The sequence below is a fragment of the Enhydra lutris genome, unplaced genomic scaffold (genome assembly GCF_002288905.1).
Source record: "Enhydra lutris kenyoni isolate GAN:26980312 unplaced genomic scaffold, ASM228890v2 scaffoldscaffold16, whole genome shotgun sequence".
Taxonomy (NCBI): domain Eukaryota; kingdom Metazoa; phylum Chordata; class Mammalia; order Carnivora; family Mustelidae; genus Enhydra; species Enhydra lutris.
Genome location: NW_019154100.1, coordinates 35,164,218 through 35,189,964, shown reverse-complemented (window position 1 = coordinate 35,189,964; position 25,747 = coordinate 35,164,218). Strand labels below are relative to the sequence as shown.

General features: G+C 45.0%; 1 protein-coding gene across 3 annotated transcripts in view; it reads left to right on the top strand.

Annotated features, from left to right (window-relative positions):
* Window positions 1–25,747, top strand: part of LOC111147268 (engulfment and cell motility 1) — a 524,081-nt gene that overhangs the window by 484,015 nt on the left and 14,319 nt on the right. For 2 of the 3 annotated variants that reach the window (XM_022503208.1, XM_022503207.1), the window contains 3 exons: window positions 7,290–7,402; window positions 16,807–16,914; window positions 23,707–23,789. In XM_022503208.1, the coding sequence (XP_022358916.1) occupies window positions 7,290–7,402; window positions 16,807–16,914; window positions 23,707–23,789 (304 nt within the window). The remainder of the gene's footprint in view (window positions 1–7,289; window positions 7,403–16,806; window positions 16,915–23,706; window positions 23,790–25,747) is intronic. The other variant, XM_022503209.1, reaches the window with a different exon arrangement.

Genomic DNA, 25,747 nt, shown 5'->3' with positions numbered 1-25,747 from the left:
CCTGCCTTTGAGTGGCCAGAGCAAGGCCCGCTGGTCATTCAGACACATTCAAGTAGTGAGTGGAAGGAAGAGAGATGGAAGAGAGAGATTCACTTGTCCCTGCCCCATCTATAGGCTTTGCCTCACCCCAGAGCACCTTGCATCGCCCCCATCACTATCAGCCTGCAGGCCCGAGGTTGAGAGCACCAGGTCCCCTTATAGGACTTTGCAGGAGGTGTCACTTGCGACAGTCATCATTTCACGTGTCTCCATCTTTAGGATGTTCTGAACCTCCAACACGAAGACTATGGTTTGCTCCGTCTTTTCTTAGAACTGTCCTATTTATCTTCCCTTGTCCTTTTCTAAGGGCTAGGTCAGTTCTGGTACCCTTATCATTGATAGGGAAGGAAACAGGCGCAGAGGTGAAGGTAAGGAGCGTGTGTGACAGGCATTCTCGTTCCTCCCACAGAAGACTGCACATGGCTGTGAACTTTCGTACAAAGCCAACGTACAACACAGGTGTCTTCATGACACAAACCCCTCTCTCTCTTTTTCAGATTCTTTTCTTTCTGCCCCTCCTTCTGTCCTTTACTCTTGTATGCCGACATTTCAAATGGTTGGCAATTTGCAAAGCAGCCCCTCCTGCTGTTTCATGCCCTCCCATGCGTGCGAAGGAGGTAGGTCTTATTCCCATTCAAGGAGCAGGAAAAGTCCAGAGAGGGGAGGCTCCGGGACGTGAACTCCAGCCCACGGATCCCTCAGCTCACACTTTGTCCAGCCCAGCAGAGCTCCTCTGTGAAGTGCAAGAGTAAGCTGAAGTTTAAAGAAGTTCACAGGTCTGCAGCTCCCTGCTGCATGCCTGCTCCCGGGCCCCGGCAAGCACCGTCAGTGGCAGCGGAGTGCAAGCGCAGACTTGAGTGGGGTGAAGCTGGGCAGCCGGGGGCAGACAGGCTCCCTGGGCGTCCTTGGCTCCCACCGTGGTGAGACCTCAATCGGACTTGCACTGATGGCCAGCCAGCTCTACAGCAGGCACTGCCGGGCCTTGGTCCTCAGCCAGGAGGTACAGCTAGGAATACCTAACAGAAAGCCCTTCCGATAGATGCTTGACTCCTCAGAGACGCAGTTCTTTCCTGCAGAGAGGAACGGCGGTGCCTCGTCCCATCGCGGGGCGTATAGCCCCAAGACGCTGGCTTTCCAGAGGCTTGTTTCAGCAGATGGGCAAACACACGGAGGCTTCATTATGCTTTTGACAGCAGTCCTTAAAACCTAAAGGGACACTTGAGGAACCACTTCAGTCAAGGCTGATGGATCCCACATTAATGTTTGACCATGACTTTATTCTAAGTAAGAATGTTCACTGCACGTGAAGTGTGACCACTCTGCTTCTGTTTTGGCTTCGTATCTTTTTTTCCTAAGGCTCTTCCCATGACGTTCCGACGTTCTCCCTTGATTATAAGAAGCTCTTACGTTTGCACTTATGACGGGAAGAGAAGCAGTGCAAATATAAAGGAGAGCTTCTCTAGGTCCCTGCGTTGTCACTCGGCCACGGGCCCGAAAAGCAGCCCGGCTCACTGGAGGCCTTGCCGTAGTTGCAATGAAAGCTTGTCGGAAACTATAGCATTTAAAGGGGAGGCCGTGAGCCAACCTGATCATTATCCCAGCCTCCGAAACGGGCAGGTGGGAGCCAGCCTCCAGCAGCTTGTCCAGTGATGTTTTGTCTGTTAGAGTGATCTGCTAGAGATGAACTCTTGGTGGGATTGGATGAAGCCTAAAGGCTGCCTACACAGCTCACAGGACAAAGCCACATCAGCAGAGAGACCGGGACAGCCCACGTGTGACGGTTTGCATTCGTTCACTCATTATTTAACAAATACCTCTGGAGCGACTCCTGCCTCCGAGGCCCTGTGCTGCAGACAGACAGACAGACAGACAGCCAGAGACACTTGACTGCCCCGCCCCCCAACTGTTCCAGGTTGTAAAATTGGGGGAGGAGAGTTAGCCCAGACTGGGCTAGGGTGGAGGAGACACAGGTGGGGGTTGTCATGAGAGCACATGGGACACACTTCTTTCCCAGGCTTGGGAGTTAGTATATTCGAGATTAAGGTCACCCTGTTAAATATCTAGTTCAAGTTAGCAGACTGGGACAATGACTTGGCTGGGGCTTGACTGCTAGTGCGGAGCCTTGTTGGCCATGCCCTCACCTGCCTCTTGACCCCCGAAGCGCTCTCTCCACGGCCTGGCTCCCTCTGTGTCTGCCGCACACAGCTCAGTGGCCAACTTAAGTGCCCCCAGAGATCCTTTGAGACACATGGTTCGTTACTATAAACCGTTTATGTTTCCTGAGGAGAAAAATGCACACTCTGTGTGAGCAAATATTTGGGGAGACCATTCAGTGGGTTGAAGAAGCTGTGTTGTATTTCTTAGCTCTTGACTGAGTATTTCCGAGAGGAGATATTTGTTACTTGCCCCTTAGTGTGACTTTGCAGGGGAGATAAGTCCCGCCACACAATTAATCTGAGTTAATGGATATAAGAAGCTTGAATAGTCCAAAAACAGGTCATTTAACACTACACTGTGGAGGGAAAGGAGAGATGCAAGGGTAAACACCAAGGAAGCATAATAGCGAAAGATAGAAAATCCACACCCAGGGAGCTAGCTACTAACCCATCTGGGATCCGACTCCAAGGCCACTACTTGGAAATGCGGCTCTTTAGACAAGTCACATAACCCATTCGAAGCCTGTTTTTCTAAGGTCTAAGAAAGAAGGTGATTAAAGTGTCCACATCATTGTGCAGTTAGGAAGATTCAGTGATGTAATGCCTGAAAAGCACTTAGCATATATGCTGGCACATAATATCCACTCAGAGAAATGGTCCCTCTTATCATTAGCTGATAACCGGAATGGGACATGTTGTCACACTGTTGAAGTGTCAATGGTAAAACTCACCCTATAAATGTATTTTTATATGCCTCGCCTTATCTCAGAAGGTACAGTAGAAGTATAGTGAGAAAGAAAAAGTGAAAACGGGGCCAGAAATCAGGCTAATGCCTACCCTGCTTATCCGCCTCCTCACTAAAGATTGGCCCAAGCTTTGCATAGGGCCTTCTCTTAGCAAGTGCCAGCAGGATGATCTGGTCAGTTACAGTTTTCATTATTCAGTGCACTTGACCAATACTTATCAAATGCCTTCCACGTATACCAGGTACTGTTTTGTGTGTTGGTGATGCAGCAGTGAAGAGGACAGACACAATTCTCACCCTACAGTGATTTCATTTTAGTGGGAGACACAGACAATAAACATAGTAAATAAGATTATAGCATGTTAAAAGATATAATGACAATGGAAATATAAAGCAGGATAAAGGAGATAGACAGCTGGCAGTCCTAAGTAATGTGGTCAGAGTAGATCCCTCTAGTTGGGATGGTAACATTTGAGTTAAGATGTTTAAGGGACTAAGGGAGCAGGCTATTTGTATATTTAAGAGAAGAGTATTCCAGCAGAGAGAAACACCAGTGCAAAGACCCTGAGGTAGGAGTAGGTCTGGGTGCTCAATGTGGTGAGAGAAGACTAAGCAAGGAGGAGAGCAATAGGAAGGTCCAGAAAAGTGGCTTGGAGTCGATAATGGAGGGCCTTGATGCGGAGCCAATGGAGGGTTTTGAGCAGAGTATTGATGTGCTCTGACTTAGGTTTCTAAATGATCCCTCTTGCTACTGTACTGGGAATATTCTCCAGGGAGGCAAGTTTGGAAGCAGAGAGATCAGTAAGGAAGTTATTTCAATAACTCAGTCGAGATGATTTGAAGTGATTGAAGTCCCTACTATAGATGGATTTTGAAAATAAGAAACAATGGTATTTCCTGATTGATTAGATAAGAGAAAGAGAGGAGTCAAGGAGGAGTTCACGATACTGTTGGAGCTGAACAACCAAGGGTGAGAAGGAGGAGAGCAGGTTGGGACAGGGGTCAGGAGTTCAGCTTTGGACCTGTCAAGTTTGAGGTGTCTGTGAGACACCCACATCTGGCACGTCTCACAGTTGGTTTGATGAATTTGGAGTTCAACTGAAAGGTCCAGATTAGAAATATAAATTGGGGAAGCTGTCAGCATAAAGTTGATATTCAATATCATGAGTCTATAATATACAGAACAGAAGAAATACAAGGACTGAATTTGGAGGCTCTCCAGTGTCAAGACTGATCAATTTCCATGAAACAACACTGCCTCTCAGCCCCCCAAGTCTTCACAGAACCTCTAGATCAGAGGCGGCAAAGTATAGGTAGCTCTTGGGGCAAATCCAGCTCACTGCCTGTTTCTGTAATTGGACTTTTATTGGAACACAGCCACACTCGTGTGTTTACGTATGTCGACTGCTTTCACTCTACTATGGCAGATCTCAGTACTTGCCAAAGACAGCTATGGCCCCCAGAACCCGAAATAGTTACTGTCTGGCCTTTACAGGAAATGTGTGCCGAAGTCTGTTCTTGGCAGACACCGAGTAACCGCTTGGGGGGGCAGACCGTGGGTCCAGGGAGGCAGCTCACCAGTCTAGTGGTGCCTTCTGTCTTCTGTGTGTGGCACTGGCCTCGCTGGCCTTGGACCTGGGATTGTCTTCCAGAAACAAGGCTGGACCTGGAATTGCTCTTCACACACTCATTTACCCTACCTTCGTTAATCTTCCTTCTTTTATATATTTACAAGGCCTTTAGACAGAATTAGAAGAGTATCTGTCAAAACAAAGGCAGTGAACCTGTGACCTTGGCCTCATTGACCCCAAGCTGAGAATCTCTTTTCCCAGCTGCAGCCCATGGTGCATGATGCTGAGGTCCAACCTCAACCACAGACATACCATGTAGGTGTTACATATGTTTTCCTACAATGAGTGAATTTTCTAGCAAGTGGGTCCATTTGCATGGAAAGAAGAGGAAATCACTTAGAAGAAAGAAAGGTTGTCCTCTTTTTCTCATTGCCCGATCATGTTTTGGAGGCCTTCGGGGTTCACAACAAGGAACTCCTACAGCAGCAGATTCACTCACTCTGGTAGTATGTCCCCAGGAGATGTTTCCATAATGGAGTGTGCCATGATGGGCACATCTGGGTCTTACACTAAGATGTCATAAATCATTGACTAAAATGACTAGGAAATACTTTCAATTATTTCCTCCTTTTGGTCCTCTTCCCTGCATCTTTATCTCCATTTTCATAATTCACCTCTAGCCTACTAAAACGATTATTTATAGATACATCACAACCTAAGACTCAGTGAAATTCCCAAACCCTTTCTCCAGTGATTTCTCTATTCCTTAGTGCCATCTAATTCTCTTTGCCCCATGGCCCGGGCTTGGAAGTCAGAAGCAGTGATTTATGGTCACGTGTGCCTGCCCTGGCATCTCCCCCACCTTCTTCTCCTATTCAGAGCAGGGTTCATCAAAGCTGTACTATATTAAGTCCATTGTGCCAAAGCTGAACACTGATAATAAATAGTTTTAGTGATCTGGAAGCCCGAGATGAGACCCTGGAGGTCTGCACAGAAGAGCTGTACAAATGTACCAAGCTGCATTATTAGGGCTCAGTCTCCATATTGTGCTTTTTAAGTGTTCAGTTGCAACAGTAGCAAATGACAGGAGGTTTGAAAACTTTCAGGTTTAAAATATGTCTTAGCAGAGTACTAGCACACCCCGTTAGATAACCGGATCCTTTGATGCGACTTTTTAATTCTCTTTATCTCACATGTAAATAGAAGCAGTTTATATGCAGAAGATCAGGTTCTACGCATAACCCCTATGAGCTGCTTCCCCACCTGTAAAATAGAAATAGCAATACCCATTTATTAATGACACAAATATGTCTTCCCAAAACTTGGGGGTTTTGACGGCGAGCAGGAAGGGGATGTTAACTGAGCTCAAATCAAATAGTACCTCTACCCGACAAAGCAAGCACTTCCCCAGCGTGAGTGCCTTCCCCACCCAGGAGCTGACCACCCTGTGAAGACCAGCTGTCTGCAGTGCAGAGCAGGTCCAGAGTTGACGTGGAAGCTGACAGACATGCAAGACTTGACTACAGTGAAGTGTGGGTATATGGAGAGTTGGCCTGAGGGAGAGAGAGAATACTAGCCAAGCAAATTCAGTAATAACCTTGCATTCCTGCCCAGGGCTTACAGAGCTCTTGCACTCACACCGTCTCCTCTGGGAGTCACAGCAGTTTCCCAGAAAAGATTCTTATTCCCAAGTACAGATGGGGAAACTTGGACTTAGATGAGCTACATGAAATGCATGTCATGGGCAGAGTCTAGATTGAAACCCTAGATTTCCAAGTTCTAGATCTATGCTTTCATCAATAACACTACTGAGGGTTCTCCCTGTCCAGCATCACCTAGAACAACTCTAGCTTTCCTAGACCCAAAGGCTAGGGCACTACATAAAATTTCACATGATAACAACAACTGTGCTCTTGGCCTGCGTGGCTCAGTGGGTTAAGCATCTGACTCTTGACTGCACCTCAGGTCATGATCTCAGGGTCATGAGATGGAGACCCGCTTTGGGCTTGTGCCCAGCCAGGAGCTGGCTTGTCCCTCTCCCTGCTCCTCTCCCTGCTTGCTCTCTCTCTCTCTCTCTATCAAATAAATAAATAAATAAAATCTTCTTAGAAAAAAAGAGACTCAAAAAACATTGTGCTCTATCCTGATATCTTTAAGGCATAATGCATCTAACACAAAATTATATTGTATTAGCCTGACTCAGGATGCAAATAATCCCTAATCTATTCCATCATCATCCCAGTCTCAGTGGGCTAAAATCAGGGATGGTGTGTTGTTCCCATTTGTAAGTGATACAGTGGAAACCAAAATGTGGTCCTGTGGTTTGCTGTGGAATTAGTAATTATGCGGCGGTCTAATAGTGCTCTTTGGTCAGATCACAAATGGATTCTGGGAGTTTATCTGCTGTAGGGGGGAAGTGTGACCAAAGATTTATTGTCTTAGCAAAGCCAAGTGCATTTCTGCGTGGGTTCATATCTGTGGCTTTGTGAAACAAGGGCAGAAATTTCTTGGGAGACTTCGGTGTGGAAAAACGTCACTGAAGCAGCTGGTGCTTTGGTGAATGTTCTGTAAATGTCAGAGAATCTATAGTGTTGTTTTAACAGATAACCCCATCCACTAACGCTTGATAAATAATTCTCTAAAACACCACTTTGGGAGGTATCGGGATGGTTGGGGAAAGACGCGGCTTGCACTTCTCTGCCCCAACTGTCCACGAGGCTCTTTTAGCCAGGTGCTGTTCTCAAGGCATGCTGTGTAATGCGTGTTTGTCCTTCCCAGGGAACTAAAGGAGAAGATTCAACCAGAGATCTTGGAGCTGATCAAACAGCAACGCCTGAACCGCCTCGTGGAAGGGACCTGTTTCAGGAAACTCAACTGCCGGCGGAGGCAAGGTAGTGTGTCTGGGACCACTCTTCCCCCGACTAGGGGAACCAGTGGTGCGCTCCCTGGGGAATCACAGGCCATGGGTGCTGGTTTAAGGGTAGGCCTTGTAGCACTGGACTCAGAATGGGAATAAGTAAGTTCTGACTCCCGGTAAGTTCTGACTGCCCATGAGTACCCAGGGAAAATCAAAGAATTACCAGAAGACCTATGGAACTGAAAAGCCACCTGAGCTGTTCAGTGCCACAAATCTGCTGGTGGGTGTTCAACAACAGCCAACATGTATCAAGAGCTTACCGTGTACTAGACTCTCATTTTACTTATTTTAATGCATTTCCTCCTCCTGGTAACCCTGTGATTGTACCCACTTCACAGATAAGGAAACTGACACCCTGAGGAGTTAAGTAAGTTGCCCAAGTAAGTTGTGGAAGAGCAAGGATTCATACTCCGGCAACTCTATGGCCCTGACTTTCATTTTATTTTTACTTTATTTAAAATTTTTTTCTACGGTCCTTACTTCTACAGTTGGATTTGATCTTGGAACGTCCAGCATGGATGGTCCTAATGCTCAAATCCCCATACTGATTCCCTTCTAGGTGAAAATTACTTTTTCTGGAGATATAAATAACATTGAACCCAGGTGGGATAGAATCGGTTTTCATAATCTTGCAAGAAGAACTTCTGAATTGTCTCAGGGAATTTTAGTCCCACAGTATCATGTCAAAATGGGAGCCGATAGACTAGTTCCAGTAGGCAGGAGACACACCCAGCTGTTTCTCAGTCAGGGAAGTAAAGTCCTTCGATTGCTTTCTTCTGTTGACAGGCTGCTTGCAAAGTCTCAGGATTCATACTGTCCTATAAACAAACAGAAAATAAAACCAAAAAATAGGGTCTGAGGAGAGGTGACGAGATTGAGGGATGACCAGGATCAAGCGTAAGCGGTAGCAAGTCTACCAAGAAAAACATATGGCCTAGGAGAAACTCCAGCAGATATTTTTGAAAACCAGTGGACGCTGTCCTCAGACGCAGAGCTCAGCCACTAATGACAAACATAGTTTCGTATTTATGCCGAGCCCATCCCCCTGGCCATTTACTTTAATAGCTTTGTGCTGAATGTTGAGTAAATTCAAATGATTTCAAGTATTACGGTTAAAAATCATATTAAGGAACTTCCAAAGGCAGAACTTCCTTGAGAAATGAAAAGTGTAGGTTGTTCCCAGAGGATGGCAATCTATGGCACTGAACTTCAAAAGGGGCCTCAGGGGAGAGGACAATGGGCAGAATAATAATAATAAGAGCTGAGTTCCAGCTGCGACTGAGAAAGGCTTGTGCTGGGAGAGCAGTGGAAAGAGGAGTCTCTTCCTTTTTCACCTTGTTCCTTGCATGGGACATCGTGATCAGGGCGAATGCTTTTCCAGAAGATAGTATGGCATGGTGGTAAGGACAAGAGCCCTGGGGCCACATGAAATAGGTACACTCCTGCCTCTCCCCCTGACCAGTTGTGTGACTGTGGGCAGTCTCCCCATCAGAAATAGGATAACAATACCTGTGACCTAAAGTCAGTGTAAGGAGGGAAACTGATCACAAACGTAGCTCTCAGAAAGCCCCAACAAAGTGTAGTGGCTACTCTTCTAAGAAATTGTGTAGGAAAAGAGCAATGAGCTACGAGTGAATGGACTTGGCTCTAGGCTTCACAACTTTAAGTGACCAACTGAATGCCTTTAGGCAGGCACATGACCTCTCAGGGTTATAATTTCCCATCTAATAAGTGAGAGAATTGGACTAGATGATCTCTTAGCTCAGTTAGCCAGATAGTCGATTCTATGCTTGATCTCTTCATCACCTTTGGAAAAATCAATAGTCAGGACATACTGCTCCCGTAAGATGATTTATCAAGATTTTATTTACTTGGCATTGGGCAAAGGACATGGAAGTGGGAAGAGGAGGGGGGAGATGGCACATGGATACCTACCATCCAACATCTCCACTGATGTCCAGCTAGAATCCTCCAGAACGTAATTCGAAGAACTCAACTTAACATTCCAGTCTATTTTACCACAAGTCTCCCCTTTCTTTCTAGTCTGACATGGATAAGATTCTACTAGAATAATTCTGTTTCCAGATATAATAGTGACAGTCTTTTGGCTAAAGAAGTATTAGCCCATAATTTGCAAATTTTTCCCATTTTTTAAAAAGGAATTACCTAATGAAAAAAAACTATTAGCACCTAGATTATAAATGTATTAGTTAAGCTCCCTAGGGAGCCTGGCCATCTGTGTTTAATACAAAATCATCCTTCAAGTGCAGAAAGGAAAGCCTTTTGGTGTTGTGCAAGTGGTTTAAAAATCTGGTGACTAGATCTGTGTGCATAAAAGTAGGGATTCAAAGCCAACTGTGATGAAATTGGTTTCCTATCACCCCATTGAAACATTCCACTTAGATTTACACAGATTAATGAGGACATGATGTAAAATCATTTTTTAGAAAAGATTTTATTTATTTATTTGAGAGAGACAGTGAATGAGAGCATGAGCAGGGGAAAGGGCAGAGGGAGAAGCAGGCTCCCCCGCTGAGCAGGGAGCCCGACACAGGGTTCCATCCCAGGACCCTGAGATCATGACCTGAGCCGAAGGCAGACACTGAACTGACTGAGCCGCACAGATGCCCTCGTAAAATCATTTTAATCCCTTCAAAAGAGGTGCACTTCCACAGGAGCTCTCAGAAGGGAACAGTCACGCGCCCTCCCAGGGTAGAGAGCAAGTACACTGTGAAGGAATGGCGGCCACCCTCCGTTTAAACTTGTTCAACAGTGAGTCATGTACAGAAGAGCCGATTTAAGTATTAGCTGTATGGGGGATGAACGGAAAGAGATTTCCATGCCCCAGAACCAGAAAACGGGGAGCAGACAGTCTTTTGCCATACCACATTTAGCTAGAAGACCTGAGTTCATACCGACCTGTCATTCTGCCCACCTCCCGCGCAGCTCTGCTACTTGGTTAGACTAATGTGGACATTCGCAAATCTGGGTCTGTAAGAATTCTGGCCACATTAGAACTTGGAGGCAGTAAGTCACGTGAGACACCTCCAACGGCATTCAAGCTCCCGCTTCCCCGCTTGCTAGCTTTCTGGCCATTGGCCGCCTACTAGATCTCTCTATGTTCCTGTTTCCTCATCTGTCAAATGACGTCCATTGTATGTAAGGGTTAAACAAAATCCTGCATTTATGGCACACAGTACAGTGCTTTTGAACATTGTCGAACATACCTTAGTAATATTTAGCATGAATTTTAGCTTGTAGATCCTCAGAGTATAGGTTTTTAAATGCAGGTGGGAGAGTGGCAAAGGAGGTTACGTACCAACCTCACTCCATTCTGTTCCCAGCACAGAGTACCTAAGGCTTCTGCCCAGACTCCTTCACAGTGACATAGAGTGCCTTGCTTCTGGGTCCCCTGGGCTTCTGCGGGACTGAATTCAGATGAAATTCCAGACATGGACTATGGTAGGGCCATTATTTCCACCGTGAGAATCTGCGAGATCAGAAACTGCTCCCTATTTTCCTTATATCTCAGAGATTACAGACTTTCAGAATGCTTCGTGTTGAACAGTCTTGATAAGAGCCCAGGGTAACACACTAGAGAGTCGTTACAAGAAATGATAGCATGAAACTTTTGCTTCTCATTGAAAACATTGTCCATTTTCTTGGCTAGCGTCCCTTCTCTAAGCACTAACATGACAAACGTAATTTGGAACTTGGATGTGAGCAAAGCCTGTGCCCCGAACAACTGGCTTACTTCCTTCCTGCTGCCAGGGGTGATCTACCTTACCTTGGTCTCTCCGTGCACTCAGAAAACCTAGAGCTGAGGGTATATTCAGGCAAAGTAACCAGATGGACCCTTGTTAGGAACAGGCTGTTTCTTCCTCTATCCTTGATTGAAATTTTCATTTAATATATTTTTTTAAGATTTTATTTGTTTATTTGACAGACAGAGATCACAAGCAGGCAGAGAGGCAGGCAGAGAGAGAGGGGAAAGCAGGCTCCCCGCTGAGCAGAGAGCCCGATGTGGGGCTCGATCCCAGGACCCTGGGATCATGACCCGAGCCGAAGGCAGAGGCTTTAACCCACTGAGCCATCCAGGCGCCCCTCATTTAATATTTAATTAAACCTTATCATAGCTCATTTTGGAGGGCACGTGTTGCATGGAGCCCTGGATGTGGTGCATAAACAATGAATTCTGGAACACTGAAAAGAAATTTTTTTAAATAAATTAATTAAAAAATTAAATATATTTAATTTTTTAAATCCACACATATTTTCAGAGGAAGAAAATCCAGTTGATTTTCAGGGACAGCGCACTTTCCAGTACCTCAAAATAAGATATTCTATATACATTTTACTCAGATAATAATTAATGTTGCTTAACAAAAGAAGAATAGGGATCCCTAAGGTTCTTACAGCTTGGCCGAGGACACTTAGCTCATGTGTGAGGGCCTGGTGGGGAGCCCAGGTCTGTATGATTCCAAAGCAGCAGTTAGGCTAAACTATCTTTAAAAGGATTTGGGGCTCTAGACTCATCTTCTGTTGTGAAAGGAAGCAGCAGATTGCAGGGAGCCAGAATTCGGAATCAGAACACCATCTCTAGTTCTAAAGATTATCCAGTGAAATGAGGAAAATTTGGAAGGCAGAATGGCCTCTGTCTCTGTCTATACTCCTTGTCTTTCTTTACTGGACCAACAGAGCAATCTGGTATCTCATCTCAGAGAAGACATTTCCCCTTAAAAACATTGCTGGGTCTCTCATGTTTTATGACTTGGAAAGCTTCAAGCCTAGGCAGGAAAAAGACCTAAATACGCTAAAGATATTGCACATTTTAGGTTAACCTAGGAAAGCTCCAAAATCCGAATGCAAGTGCCCTAAGATTTTACTTTAGTAAAGGCCCCCTGCTTCCCAAACACAAGACTCTAAGGACCCCCTGATCCAACAGCTACCTGCCAATGGGGGGTTTTGCACCCAAGACAAAGACGTCCCCCTTATCCCCCCGCAGAGCCGATGAACACTCCATTCTTGCTGTGCCCTGTGCCTCACTGACTCACCCAACATTTCCCACTCAACAATGGTAGCTGGTATCCAGCTTGCTCGGCCCCCTGGAGTCCTGCTGGCCAGCCCCAAATGTGTCTCCAGACTGGAAGCTGAGGACTAACGGTCAGTCGTACTGTTGGAGATAGCTACCTATGGTTTATTTATTTGAAATTAAATAAAATTTAAAACTTCATTTCTTACTATTGGATAAGTATCTGTGGAGTATTTCTGTCATTGCAGAAAGTTCTATCAAACAGAGCTGTAAGAATTATAATTGTCAGTGGTTATTAGCTCCGTAATGATCTATGTGACATTGGGAATAGCTTTAATCAGCCTTGGAGACCTTCTTACCATGCTTGTGAGCTCTGAAACCAGCTTTTCTCTCTGATCCTGCAGACACTCACACACACACACACACACACACACACACACGTGCACACGCTTGCCTGCACACCCACCCACATGCACTCACACAGAGACAGACCAAGACAGTGAAGCACAAAACTGTCTCCATCTTGTCAGTTTTTGAATTTGGGGAATGAAGAAATGGCTATTAACGTGCTAACACTCGTAATTGACTGAAAGACCCTTATATTAACTCCTGTTTATTCTTTAAGTGCTAGTAAACAATCTTTGATAATGTTCTCCCTGCTTCCTGCTAATTGCTTTTAGTGACACAATCCACTCATTCATTGCCCAGAGGGATTGAGGAACTAGTAACATCATGCTGGGTTTCGAAAAGAAATACACATTTTTCTTACCCTGAAAGAAACTGCAAATCAAACTACTGATGCTGCTGGTTGCCACGGAAATTGCCTCATGCAATGAGCCAGCGCCGTTTGTTGCTGGGACCTAGCTGTCCTCTACCGCAGCTCTCCATTTGAGACACGTGCACAAGCTACGATGCTGCTAAACCCTCCCAGAGCTAATGACTCCAGCTTTTATCCCGAAGAAGATACTGTCATGGTATCCACCCATCTGCTTAGGAGTCAAAACAGCCTCCCTGAGACCTCCCAGCCCTGTCTCCCGTCCATCCACGACTTCCTGTTTGATGGAGAGGAAGGAACGGAGCCATCACTTCCATTAATGATGTCTGGATCTTTTTGCTCTCTCCCACTGTAGCAGTAGCCTGAGAAGGAGAAGCTCCTAGAGGACAGGAGAGGAGTTAGACAGAGGGAGGAGGAAATTCCATCAGCCGGGTGCTAGATATCGTCATGGCAGGGTTCTGGGAGGCCTTTTGTGTCTCTTTTCAGTGAACATCTACCGCAATGTTGTGAAGATGATGGGTGCTTTGCCTCCAGGAACCCTGATAGATAGCCACCGTCCTCTTGTAGTCTCTGACTGGAAGAATGCACACCCTCCCTGTTCCTACCTTTCCCTGCAGTATAGTCAGAATTGTTGAGTCCCTGGGCCTATTTCCCAAGTCTGGGAAACAAGGGTTTCCACCATGTTTCTCTCAGTTGCAACCAAAAACCAAGGGAGCTCCTCATCCTTGAACTTCTTGGCTCCGTCTCTCATGTCTGTTTGTCACCCTGACGACTTTTTGCTGTACCCAGTAGAGTGCTGTGTGCCATGTAGGCACTCTGCAGATATTCACTGCATAAGGAAATGTCCCTTGAAAGCATAAGCAGCAGAAATTTTTGAAGTCTTACAAAAGAATATAAATTATGCATTTTACTTCACAGCGTATCTGTTTGTACCACTTCAATTTTGTGATGCTCCCCAGTGTCCTGAGAATAGATGATCTTTGATGGCGTCATATTGGCCCTTGGGCTTTAGGTTACTACCATTAGCTGTAGAGCTTTTCCCACCTTACGTAGTTAGGGATCCCTGTAAAGAACAGCTTGGGCCCTTACTCAGAATAAGACCAGCGTGTCCCAGTACAAGGAAGGACTTCCTTGCTGGTTTTCTGCGACGCTTCGCTTAGCTAATAATCCCAGTGCCGAGGTATCAGGGGAAGGAAGCTACATAGTAAAGCTCTCCAGGGGGCTTTGTGCAGTCTCGGCAGTCCATCTAGACAAGGTAGAAAGCTCCCTTTAGGGAGGAGGAACTGGCACGGCCTATCATGCAGGCCCCCCAAGAGCACTGTGGGTGCTCATGGCCAAAGTACTGCCTGCTCCTTTGGACTTCACAGTTCCTATTGGGAATCACGAGTCTGATTCCCAAATGTGTTCACCTCCTGGAGACCTGGTGATCACATGTTTGCCTAATTGAAATGACTGTCGAGTATTCAGGGAGTAACTTTATTTTCTCTCTTTGAAATAGTCTCCCAGGAAAGTGACATGTGTTGTATGTATAGATATAACATAATTTTTTAAATTGAGCAATGCCAGATGTTTCCCTAGCCACCAAATAACTTTTCCTTTCCTCTCCAGTTTTTCCAGCAGACTTCAGATTCTTTTTAAATTATATGGATTGCCATATTCTGACTACATTCAAGAATTCCCAAGCCCTATTTATAGATGAGGAAGATGGGAATTACAGAGGCATTTTGCTTTTGTGGATCAAGTTTTGGCATTTTCTTTGTTCATTGTGTGGCTTTTACTTCCATTTTTAACACTTTCTTTTCTATTTAAAGAGTCCTAGTTAAGACATAAGTTTTGCAGTAAAGGCAATTTTAGATAGAAAACCACTTTACCTACAGTGTTAATGGAGCACCTTCTAATCAGAGTAGTTTCAAAACAATACATTTATAGACACAGTAATGAGGTGACTTGACCAAGGCCACCATATTCCCCAACTACATAACTGCACAAACAGCCTTATAGGTCATACATAGATGCTTTCAAGGTCATACATTCTCTGGGTCTTAAGCATTCTGGCCAAGTCCCTTTGGGTCCTCGTTTATCAATTTAGCCAACACCAATTGTGTTACTCCTATGTGCCAGGCACTGTGCCAAGGGATTGGGACAGTGCCATTATGAAGACAGGGGCTGTCATTAGAGAGCCCTGACTTCCCTACACTGTCTGAGCTCATGAGTATCCTGAGTCCTCTTCCATCAGTAATTGTTCAGAGTACACCTGCTAGGGCAAATTGCTTACCTGGAGTTTGTGACAAATAATGAGAAATACCAAGATGCTTCACATGGGGGCACCTATAATCAAGGAAGATGCTAGGGCAGCTAATAGGATGGGGACAGCCCTGATAGCAGTAGTAACCAGAGAGGGCTTCCTGGAGGAGGAGACATCTAAGCACCGCCTTGCTTGAGAACTTCATGAAGATTGCTTTACAATTTAAGCTCCTTATCTATAAAAAGTGCTTTTTGCCTCCTTCTTCCTTCCTCACAGGCTTATTCAGATATTTCTTATTACATTGGAATGCAGAGCAGGTTAAGTTGAGGGAGTTATTTATAAGAATGACTCATGATGTACTATATGGTGACTAACATAACATAATTAAAAAAATTAAAAGGAAAGAATGACTCTTAAGGCCCTAGTCATGCCTATTTCTTTGTTTTTGTCATAATTTTTAAATTTTTTAAATTTTTTTAGTTTCCGATGTACACCATAGTGATTCAATACTTAAATGTATTACAAAAAGGTCACCACAATAAATGTATCTACCATCCATCACCGAACAAAATTGTTACCAGGTTACTGATTATATTCCCTATGCTATGCATTACATTCCCATGTCTTATTCATTTTATAACTGGAAGATTGTACCTCTTAATCCCCTTCTAGCCATGCCTGTTTAGAGAACTAAACTCTAGGAATCAGAGAGGAGACGGTCATGAATATCCTTGTCCTTTGGATTAATCCCTGAGTTATTTGGATGATTTCCTCATGAAGTCCACCCCTTGTGTCTGGCACTAGAATCCTAACAATTCGTTCCTGGATTAATTTGTGTGTATTAGCCCCCGGGGGGGGGGGTCTGGTACACCAACTAAGATATGGCACACAACCATGTCAACTGTCTTAACCTCAGAGAAGAATGTGGAAGCAGGAGAGAACCAAGAAAGCTGGTTTTTCTGCATCTCCCTCCCCACTTTTGCCAGGCCTATGTGGACAAGGAATAATTTCCATAATCATTACAGATACTGATGAAATAACCCTCTGGAAACCACCCCTGCAGAAAACCTGGTGCCATTATTCCTGAAGGGTTTAATTACCTCCCCAGTGATTAGCAGAACAGTGCTAACTAAAGATCAAAATCAAAAGGGGACTTACTGCCCAGGGCTCTAGAATTCATTCCTTCCTGACCTAAAATCAAATGCATTGCTTATTCTTCCAGGCAAGACTCTTAGGAAATAAAGATGTCGATATTTTTGGAAATGAGAATCACTTACCTTACAAATTGTGTGTGTGTGTGTGTGTGTGTGTGTTTTTCCCCCTCAGACAAATTTTGGTACTGTCGACTTTCACCCAACCACAAGGTCCTACACTATGGAGACTTGGAAGAGAGTCCTCAGGGAGAAGTGCCCCATGATTCCTTGCAGGACAAACGTAAGTGGCTCTCTTATATAGGAAGATTGAATTTGGGTAGTTGGTTTTGCTTCCTGAAACACTTAGAAATATCTATGCTCCATTACATTCTGTTGTCAGCTAACTTTCTGTGTGATGTTTTAACCTGTATCTTTTGAAGAGCCAGTAATTTGCTTATTATTTTAGCCCAACATCAAGCCAGGTTCCAGGTTTTTAGACAGGAATAAGTGTACAAATTAAACCAGGTATTATAGAAACATTAAAATACACCAAGGTGATGAATTAATTTGGAAGAGAAATGAGATAAAATGAACATAACCTCAGAGGATATCCCAGGTAGAGAAACCAAAGAGTGAGAAAACAAAAACACTTTCAGAGAGCCTTCAAAAGTCACATTGACCCTGCATGAGTCATATAAGTTTGTCCCAGATGGAATCCTTACCCCCCAAGCCTCAGTGCCTTCCTGCTCATCACCTCAGGGCCCACAGAAGTCAGCTCTGGGTTGAATTCCTTGCAGCCCACAGCCACCAAAGGCAGCAAGTCACCACGAATGAGAAATTCCTGATACATTCAGACTCTGCACTGACATATTAGGTGGACAGCCTGGAACATTCTCTCTTCCTCCAGCTTCAAAATGGAACAGTCTGGTTTCCGTAGAGTCATTTAGTTCAGAAAGCACTCTTGTTTGCTGTCACTGGAGCACTGCTTCCCCAGCCCATATTATTGGCTCCGTTAGTGGGAGGAGCAGGAAATCTGAAAGGCACAGGTGCAGAGTCTGGGGCAGTGTCTGTATATCCCTACTGTGGCAGCGTTCCCAACATCTGCCCATAATGAGGACCCTCCCTTCAGGTCTCAGAAAGCCTTCCCCATTCCACCATGGACAAGCTGGACCAATGGTTCTGAGGGTGATCCTTGGACCATGAGCAGCATCTTACTAGATGCTGAAACTTACTAGAAATGCAGATTCTCTAACCTCATTTCTAGTCCTTCTGAATCAGAAACTGGGAAAGGAGCCAGCAATCTCTGTCTTCACAGACTCTCCAGGCAATTCTGATACTTACTCAAAATGAGTACCCCTGAGCTAGACACGGACTGCTACTCTTCTTTTCATGATGATTTCCGAAAATTGGCTTCACCAGTGAGTAAATATTTTAGAAGAACCAAAAAAAGTGATTTGATGGTAGCTTGACAACTTTTAATTTTGGCCAAAAAAAAAAAAAAGTCTATTAAAAAATGAGATCTAACTAAAATTTAATATCACATTCCTTTCATTAAAAAAGGGGGGCTCTTGATCATGAAAAACAACAAGAAAGACCTGAAGGACCTAATCTTGGAATATAGGACAGTCCCATCTACTAAATTAAATTAGCTTTATTAAAAACTCACAGCTGTGTCTTCATTTTCCTCTGTTTGCTATTAACTGGTGAAAACTCACTGGTGAAACCTCCCTCGTGAACTTGGAATTGTCCAGAGGCCAGCAGTTTGGAATCGCTGCTCTACAGTGGTAAAAGGAAGAGTTAAACGTTGCTGTTGCTCAAGGCAACCAGAAGTACTATACAAAGTCTTCCATAGTCTCCTTCTTAACCTGACCAGGAAATAGGGAAAGTGGTGTGGGAAGAACACACACAAACACAGAGCTTGATTAATTTTTTTTTCCCCACGTGGGCCAGTGAATTTGCTCTCCCACTCACTGGACATATTATTTATCCCCATATTTTTAGGGATATAATCCTCTTCTCAGTCGCAGATAGACATTTGATTGGCATCATTTGCAGGTTTTATATGCAGCAATCTCCTTCTAGCTAGTTCTGTTGCTTAGGAGATTGGTAGCCCTGCTCATGGAGAAGGTCAAGGCCAGACAGCTCCTGAGCCTTGTAGGGGCAGCTCCTGGGCTTGCCGGCAGGATGAAAGTAACTAGCTATAAACCCGGAGTGCCGAAGTCAGGGAGAACCAGCTCGCCAGGGTGGTCGTGGAAGTGCAAGGTCAGAGCTGCAAATCTCTGAACAGCTTTTGGTGGTGACCATGGAGTGATGCTCGTTCTGGGAAAGGGTTACAGTGGTCCCTTCTGACAATGGCTTCAAAAACTCTAGCCTGCCCCTTCCTCTGCAGCCTTTGAAACTCAGTACTTCAGAGTTCAAAAGAACTGCTCCATGAACAGCTTACCCATTGCAGGATAAACCAGGACTGCGTACCTGTACAGGTGTATGCACGTGGAAGGGTGTGTGTGGGTGTGCGTTGGTGAGATTGTATCTTTATGCACGTGGGAGCCAGGGAGGGCATGTATTCATGTAAAGAAGTAAAATGGACCTGATATGTGCCTGGGATGAGCAGGCCCCTGCTTAGGAAACTCAAGTTGACTGCCTCAGACCTGCCCTTGGTTTGCATTTAATTCCAATTCTGCATTCTGCCCATCTTCTTAGAGCCCCTAGAAGTCATAAACCTCGTTCCACTAGAAAAATGAAATGTTACTTTAATTAATATCAAGAGCCATCACTCTTGCCATGTACAGTTGCCCTCTCCTGAGACCACGGGGGAAATTGTCTTCCGCCCCTTGAGTTAATCAGTGCTGAATATTGAGATATTGATGAATCAAAGAGTGTAATTGAATCTTCTTAATGCAGAGAGAATGAGTGGAGATTGAGGGCCTCTCCTTAGCTGTCATCACCCCTAAGGGTTTAGGAAATCTCTTCTCGTATTATTCCTGTTTGGCAGGAGATACCACCTCACATCCCAGTCTCCACGTTTATGGGCTCTTATCACCCACACTAGACACTAGACTCCGCAACTTTCCAGCCATGCCCCAGGCCCCTCAGCACTGCCCTTTGAAAGAATCTAGGCCCCCAGAGCTCCTCTCTCCTACATCAAAGGGGACAGGGAGGAGAAGGCTCACCCCTCATAAGGTGATTAAGTCTATTACAGAGGATGGGAGGAACAGCTGAGACAGCAAAGCAAAGTGGGCAATTTGGGTCATGGAAGCACGCTGAATAATTCAGGTCCCTCAATCCAAAGAGACAATTAACTTTGATTATTGATAACGAGAATAACTGTGATCAACATTTATTGAGTGCTTACTGTATGCCAGGTGCTGTTCTAAGAGCTCTACACAAATTACCTCTCACCAACTTAGAGAGGTAGACATCATTGCCCTTCTTTTACAGATAAGGAAACTGAGGTACAGAAAATTTTAAACAACCTGTTCAGGGTCCCATGGCTAGTAAACAGTAGAGCAGAGATCTCTGCGACCATCCAGCTCTGTAGCCGTGGCTTTTACCCACGGCCCTACACAGCCTAAATGAAAAGCCAACCATGATCCTGCTCTGGCCTTAGGACATCGTTCTCAGAGCAACTCTGACGCAGCTGATGCTCGAGTTCCCCATTGCAGACGAGGAAGGTTAGGCTCCCAGTACTTCAGCCCAATGTGGAACAGATCCAGTGGTGGACCTAGAATTCAAAGCCAGCTCAGGACACCGGCAGCACAGCCCCTCCCACTGCTCTGTGCTGCCAAGTTAGAGATCAGATTCTTCACTGATTGTGGAGGGATAGGCTCCGCTCCGCCCGACCCCCCTCTGTGTGGCCACTCACAGGAGCCTCTATGGAGCTGTGTATACAGCAGGTGCTCATGGCTCACTAGTTACTTCCTGGGGTGGTTTCTGCCTCAGTTTGGCTCCCAGCGGAGAAAACTAACACGATTTTGGTGGTCACTCTTCCTTTTTCCATTGTATTTTTGTTTTAAATCACAGTTGCTGTGCTTTCCACAAATATTAGCCACCAAAGAGTTTCCTGGAGTATCGAAAGTGATCACCACATCCAGGGCAGTGTGCAGCATGATTTGGGGTGCTGACACCTTCCACACATAGGGAGAAGCCATGACCAAGCTAGAGAGCATAGAGTAGAAGAAAAAACTGTCCCAGCTCTGGCCCCCACTATCATTAGTTAGTGCATTGCACTAACTAATGCATTATGCATTATGCATTATACATTGCACTAACTAATTATGGCATTGCATAATTTACTTCCTCTCTTTGGGCCTCAGTCTTCCCATCTGTAAAATGGTAGTATTGAATGAGATTGTCTCAGTCTGGCTCAAACTGAGAAAAGGATTGGAAGAAATGAGACCATGCCCCAAGCATTTAGAGTGGGGTGAAGTGTGCCAGCAGGGCCCCTTTTATTTCTCCTATCTCTGGGCACCGCTTCTTTATACTGCTCCCACATTTAAAAAAAAAAAAAAAAAAAAAGCCTGTTGGAAACCCTCGCCTGACTTTGAAGGAGTCAGGAGCCCTCCCTTGCCTCCTCAGAGTGTAGATTCAAGAGACATGAGTCTGATTCTGCTCATGGGAATAGAAAGGACAGCGTTCTAGCCCTTCTGACACCTAATCTTCCAGTGCATCTGGAGACAAACTATGCAAAGAGCAACCTTTAAAAGCCAGACTGTATTTTTAGAATTTTGTGTTTCCTCTTAGCCACAGTCCTGGGAGTAATACAGCAACTTGTCTCCTTGACAGGGGACAATGCGTATAAAAAAAAAACAGAATATGTACTGCCACGATCACAGTGGAAAAGTGCCTTTTCTCCCTTGAAACCGTCTCATTAGAGATTCTGAAGACTACTCCCACCATCGACTTTTGTGTTCCCTTGTCCGGTTCCATATGATGGGTTTTCAAAGCCAAAGGGTAACTTCATATTTATAGACTGTGGAAACTCTTTCTAGTTCGTTGACTGTGTTATATATGATACAACAAAAGACTTTATCTGCAAGGTACTTGTGATTCAAACTCCATCTGAAGCTCAAGAAGGCTTCTGAATGGGTAGGTTATCTCTTCCACAAATTCACTTCAGTGGTGGAGGCCCAATTTGAAAAGTAAACACAGTCAACCCCACTTTCCCAAAGTGCCCAAATGTCCCCTCCTGGCCTTGTGAATAGGCAACCAGATTGACCACTGAGGGGAACAGGGCTGATTATTGGTTATAAAAATGGATTTAAGAAGAGTTGAAGTCAGTGAGGGGTTGTGGTCAAAAGGAGATCCAGGAATTATAGGGTTAGGGTTAGAGGCTTAGAGGCAGGAAAGGCATCGAAGGTAAACGATTATGCCACTCCAAATAGGCCGCATTGCTGCGTTACACTGCAGGAACAAACAGCTCCCAGATCTCAGTGGCTTATGGCAAGAGTTTATTTCCCACTCATGTTACTGGCCTGGGCGGTGGAAGGACTATTCCACACAGTCCCTCAGACCAGTGACTCCTGTGCCTTCCCACAGCTGTGCCATCTGGATGGAGCATGTGGCCTGTTGGGTTTCTGAAGGGAGGCTGGTGGACGTGGACTTTTTACTGCTTCCTTCAAGAGGGGACATGCATACCATCACCTCTCATATTTCACTGGCCAGACCTAATCATATGGCCCACCTAACTGCAAAGGTTGCTGGGAAGTGTAGTCTTCCATATGCCCAGGAAAAGGAGGAAAGCCAGATATTGGTCAGCACACGTGATGCCTGCCAATGCAATCTAGAATCAGGACTGCAAGATGAAGGAGCTGACGTGGTGGCATAGACAGCAGGGAGTATGTGCAGAGATTCCTGGAAGAGTTAATTTCAACCCCGCTTTTCTCCAGGGTTAGAGAAAGCTCTAGGGCTGTCAATAGATTTGAGCAAAGTCTTAGCAATTTTAGGGGATCTGGGAAATGTGAGCTTTTAAAGGGCCTCCCTGTTGTGTCATTTTGATATTCTATATGTTTCATAATTTCATCTTCATCCAAATCTCTCCCCCAAAATGCAATTCCTCAGTAAAAGTATATGAACCTTAATTATGAAATCTCTCATCATCTTCGTCATTAAGGGAGTCTGAGGCATTGATTATTAGAAGTTTCTGCAAATCCTAAATGGGCCCCAGGATTCACAGTCCCTTGTGGGACTAAAAGATTAGGGATTGGAGAGGGACAGGTGACTTCACAGTTTTAAAAAGTATGCTTCCAAACCATCTTACTGCCTTCTCTCTCTTCAATGCTCTTGACAAGTTTTAAATGTACAAACCTGTCTGCATCTTTTATCTTCCTCCAAGTCCTGAGGAAGACATGAGATAACATCATTTTATCTAACTGCATTATTCTCAGGATCTCCAAGATAAATACCAGGTACCGTTTCCCTATCAGAAAATAATGTTCCCTTTCTTTAATTGAGTTTACTTTCATTGTCTATAAAATAGGGATTTTATATATGTGTGTGTGTGTGTGTGTGTATACACACACACACCTGCCTCACAGAGTTGCTATGAAAATTAATGAGATGGTAGAGAATGAGAATTTGGAGAATGAGTGTTCAGATCCAGATCGATTTTTTTTTTTTTTTTTGTAAGGTTGCTTCTCCTCGTTATCCAAAACTCAGAATCGAATAGATGCAACTGCTGTAGCAAGAGATAGCAATGTGTGTGAAGCACCTGGCGTTGTTCCTGGCAGCAGGAACTAATACCAGTATTAGTACCACTGGTGGTAGTATTATTACTGCTGATTCTGATACCATCACCTTTACACAACGATGATGGGTTTTTCTAAGGGATTTGTTTTAAGTGAACCAAATTCTGCTTGTGAACATAGATTTTTCTCCTGGGGATGCTTTTTAGCAGAATATAAGAATCCATTTTAGTTTCTGGACCTGGGATTTTGCCTCACTTCTCTTTCTCTTTTTACCTCTTTTCTTTCCTTGTGTTGCAGTAGTTTCAGGAACGACAACGGTGTTCGCAGACTCCGGGCTCAGCCCTGCTTCTTTCCAGTCATCTCCACTCTCCCACGGTGTAGTGACTTTCATTTTCTCTTCTGAATTGCAGTGCCGGTGGCAGATATCAAAGCTGTGGTGACGGGGAAGGACTGCCCTCATATGAAAGAGAAAGGTGCCCTTAAACAAAACAAGGTACTATTTCCAAATTGTTGCGAACAGCGCTATCTCACAGAGCAGCCAGAGACGGCAGGGCTTGGGGCGGGGGGCGCCCCACGTTAGGAGCAGTGCGCGTGCGTGTGTGCATGCGCGTGTGCGTGCGCGCGCGTGCACGTGCGTGCTTGTGCTGTAGCACGTCACTTGCTCAGCTCTCCTTTTTCCTTCCTTGACTGCTTTTATATCCCTTAGCCTTATGCTTTCACTGATCACTTTCAAATCCCTCTCCCCCACCTCTTCCATTCTCTCCCTTCCTGTCTCCTGACAACCCTAGAAATTGCCTCCCCACTGTTGTCACCCAAGCCACCCTCAAGCCCGCTCCCCTCATCCCCACCCATTCTTTGGGCCTCTCCTCACTTCCCATTTATGTTCATGCTCTCCCTTCCCTGACTTCCACTCCAGTCTCTTCCATTTTCTCCTGCTGTCCTTACCTTCTTGGTAGCCTCCAGAGTCTCTGTGAAGCCTGGAAAAGAGGATTCAAAACATTTTAGAAAAAATTTTTTTTTTTTTAATTTATTCATTTGACAGAGAGAGAGAGAGAGAGAGAGAAGATCACAAGTAGGCAGAGAGGCAGGCAGAGAGAGAGGGAAGCAGGCTCACTGCTGAGCAGAGAGCCATGCGGGGCTCGATCCCAGGACCCTGAGATCGTGACCTGAGCCGAAGGCAGAGGCTTAACCCACTGAGCCACCCAGGTGCCCCCATTTTAGAAAATTTAAGGGCATGGTAGCCTTCAGCGTCATGGAAAGTATGTGAAATAACTCAAACCCATATTAAAGGGGAAATTTTCCCCCAGAGGTGAATATTGCTTAAATCGTCTTCATATCACAATATTTTTCACCCTCCCCTCCTAGTTACCAACCAGGTGTTGATCATAACAGCTCGGGTTCCATACTAGAGAGTGTGGGAGGAGGCACTATCTGAAAGGATGGAAGAATTTCCTTTGCCCCCACTTTGGAGGTATTTGCCCTTGGAAGGGCCACCAGGGAGCCAATTCCTTGTGTCTACCTCTTGCATCTTGTGATACACAGTACCCATCCATGAACAACATTATCTAGATAGATCTGGGTGCTCCAGCCACCTTGGTAGAAAATACCCCACAGATCAGTTATACTGTAAAAGTACTACTTAGGAGGATAAACATACTGTAAAGATACTGCTGAGAAAACCAACAGCAAGATCATTTGTTCTTAAGTAACATAAGCATAACTCACCTCAACTCAGTGTGAATTCCTTCTTTGTCAAGCCTGTCACAGCACTATCATATAACACACTTAACTGACAAGCACACTGATACAACGGTGTGCCTCAGAGTCTGTGGGTCACCTGTTACACAACATTTCTCTCTTGTTCGTGATGTGGGGAAATAGAGATTGTGCCACTCATCAGACTTCAGAGGAGCATCCTTAACTATACCAGCAAGGTCCCAGTCTTCATGGCTTGCCTCCTCAGCCACCTGACATGCAGAGCACAGTCTTGGGGAGCACTGGCTCAGCTCAGCCCCATGGTTCTAGAATACTTGGAGCTGATCAGGAAACAATGTGGGGAAATTGGCAGCAACAAGAGTTTATAACCCAGAGAAGGCCAGGAAGGGTGTAGCTTGCAGCAAAACAGACTGCCAGGACTCATGCACTCTGAGTAGGGGTGGAGAACATTAGGTAAAATACATGTGGAGAGACTACTTTCAGTTCCAGCATGTAAGGTGCTTGGGAATTTTCACTCCTATCCTTATAGTAAGAAGAAACTGAATAAAGTGAAAGTCAACAATTTTCTTGGACCTACCCAAGAACTGAGGTTGCAGAGCAAACCACCACCCTGGAATCTGGAGAGTCAAGGGCATCCTGAGAGTCATAGCCCGATCTGCTCACTTGGTGCAGAATCCACAGGAGCTAGAAATCATAGGATCCCTTAAATGACCATTCTGATAAATTGCTTTAGGC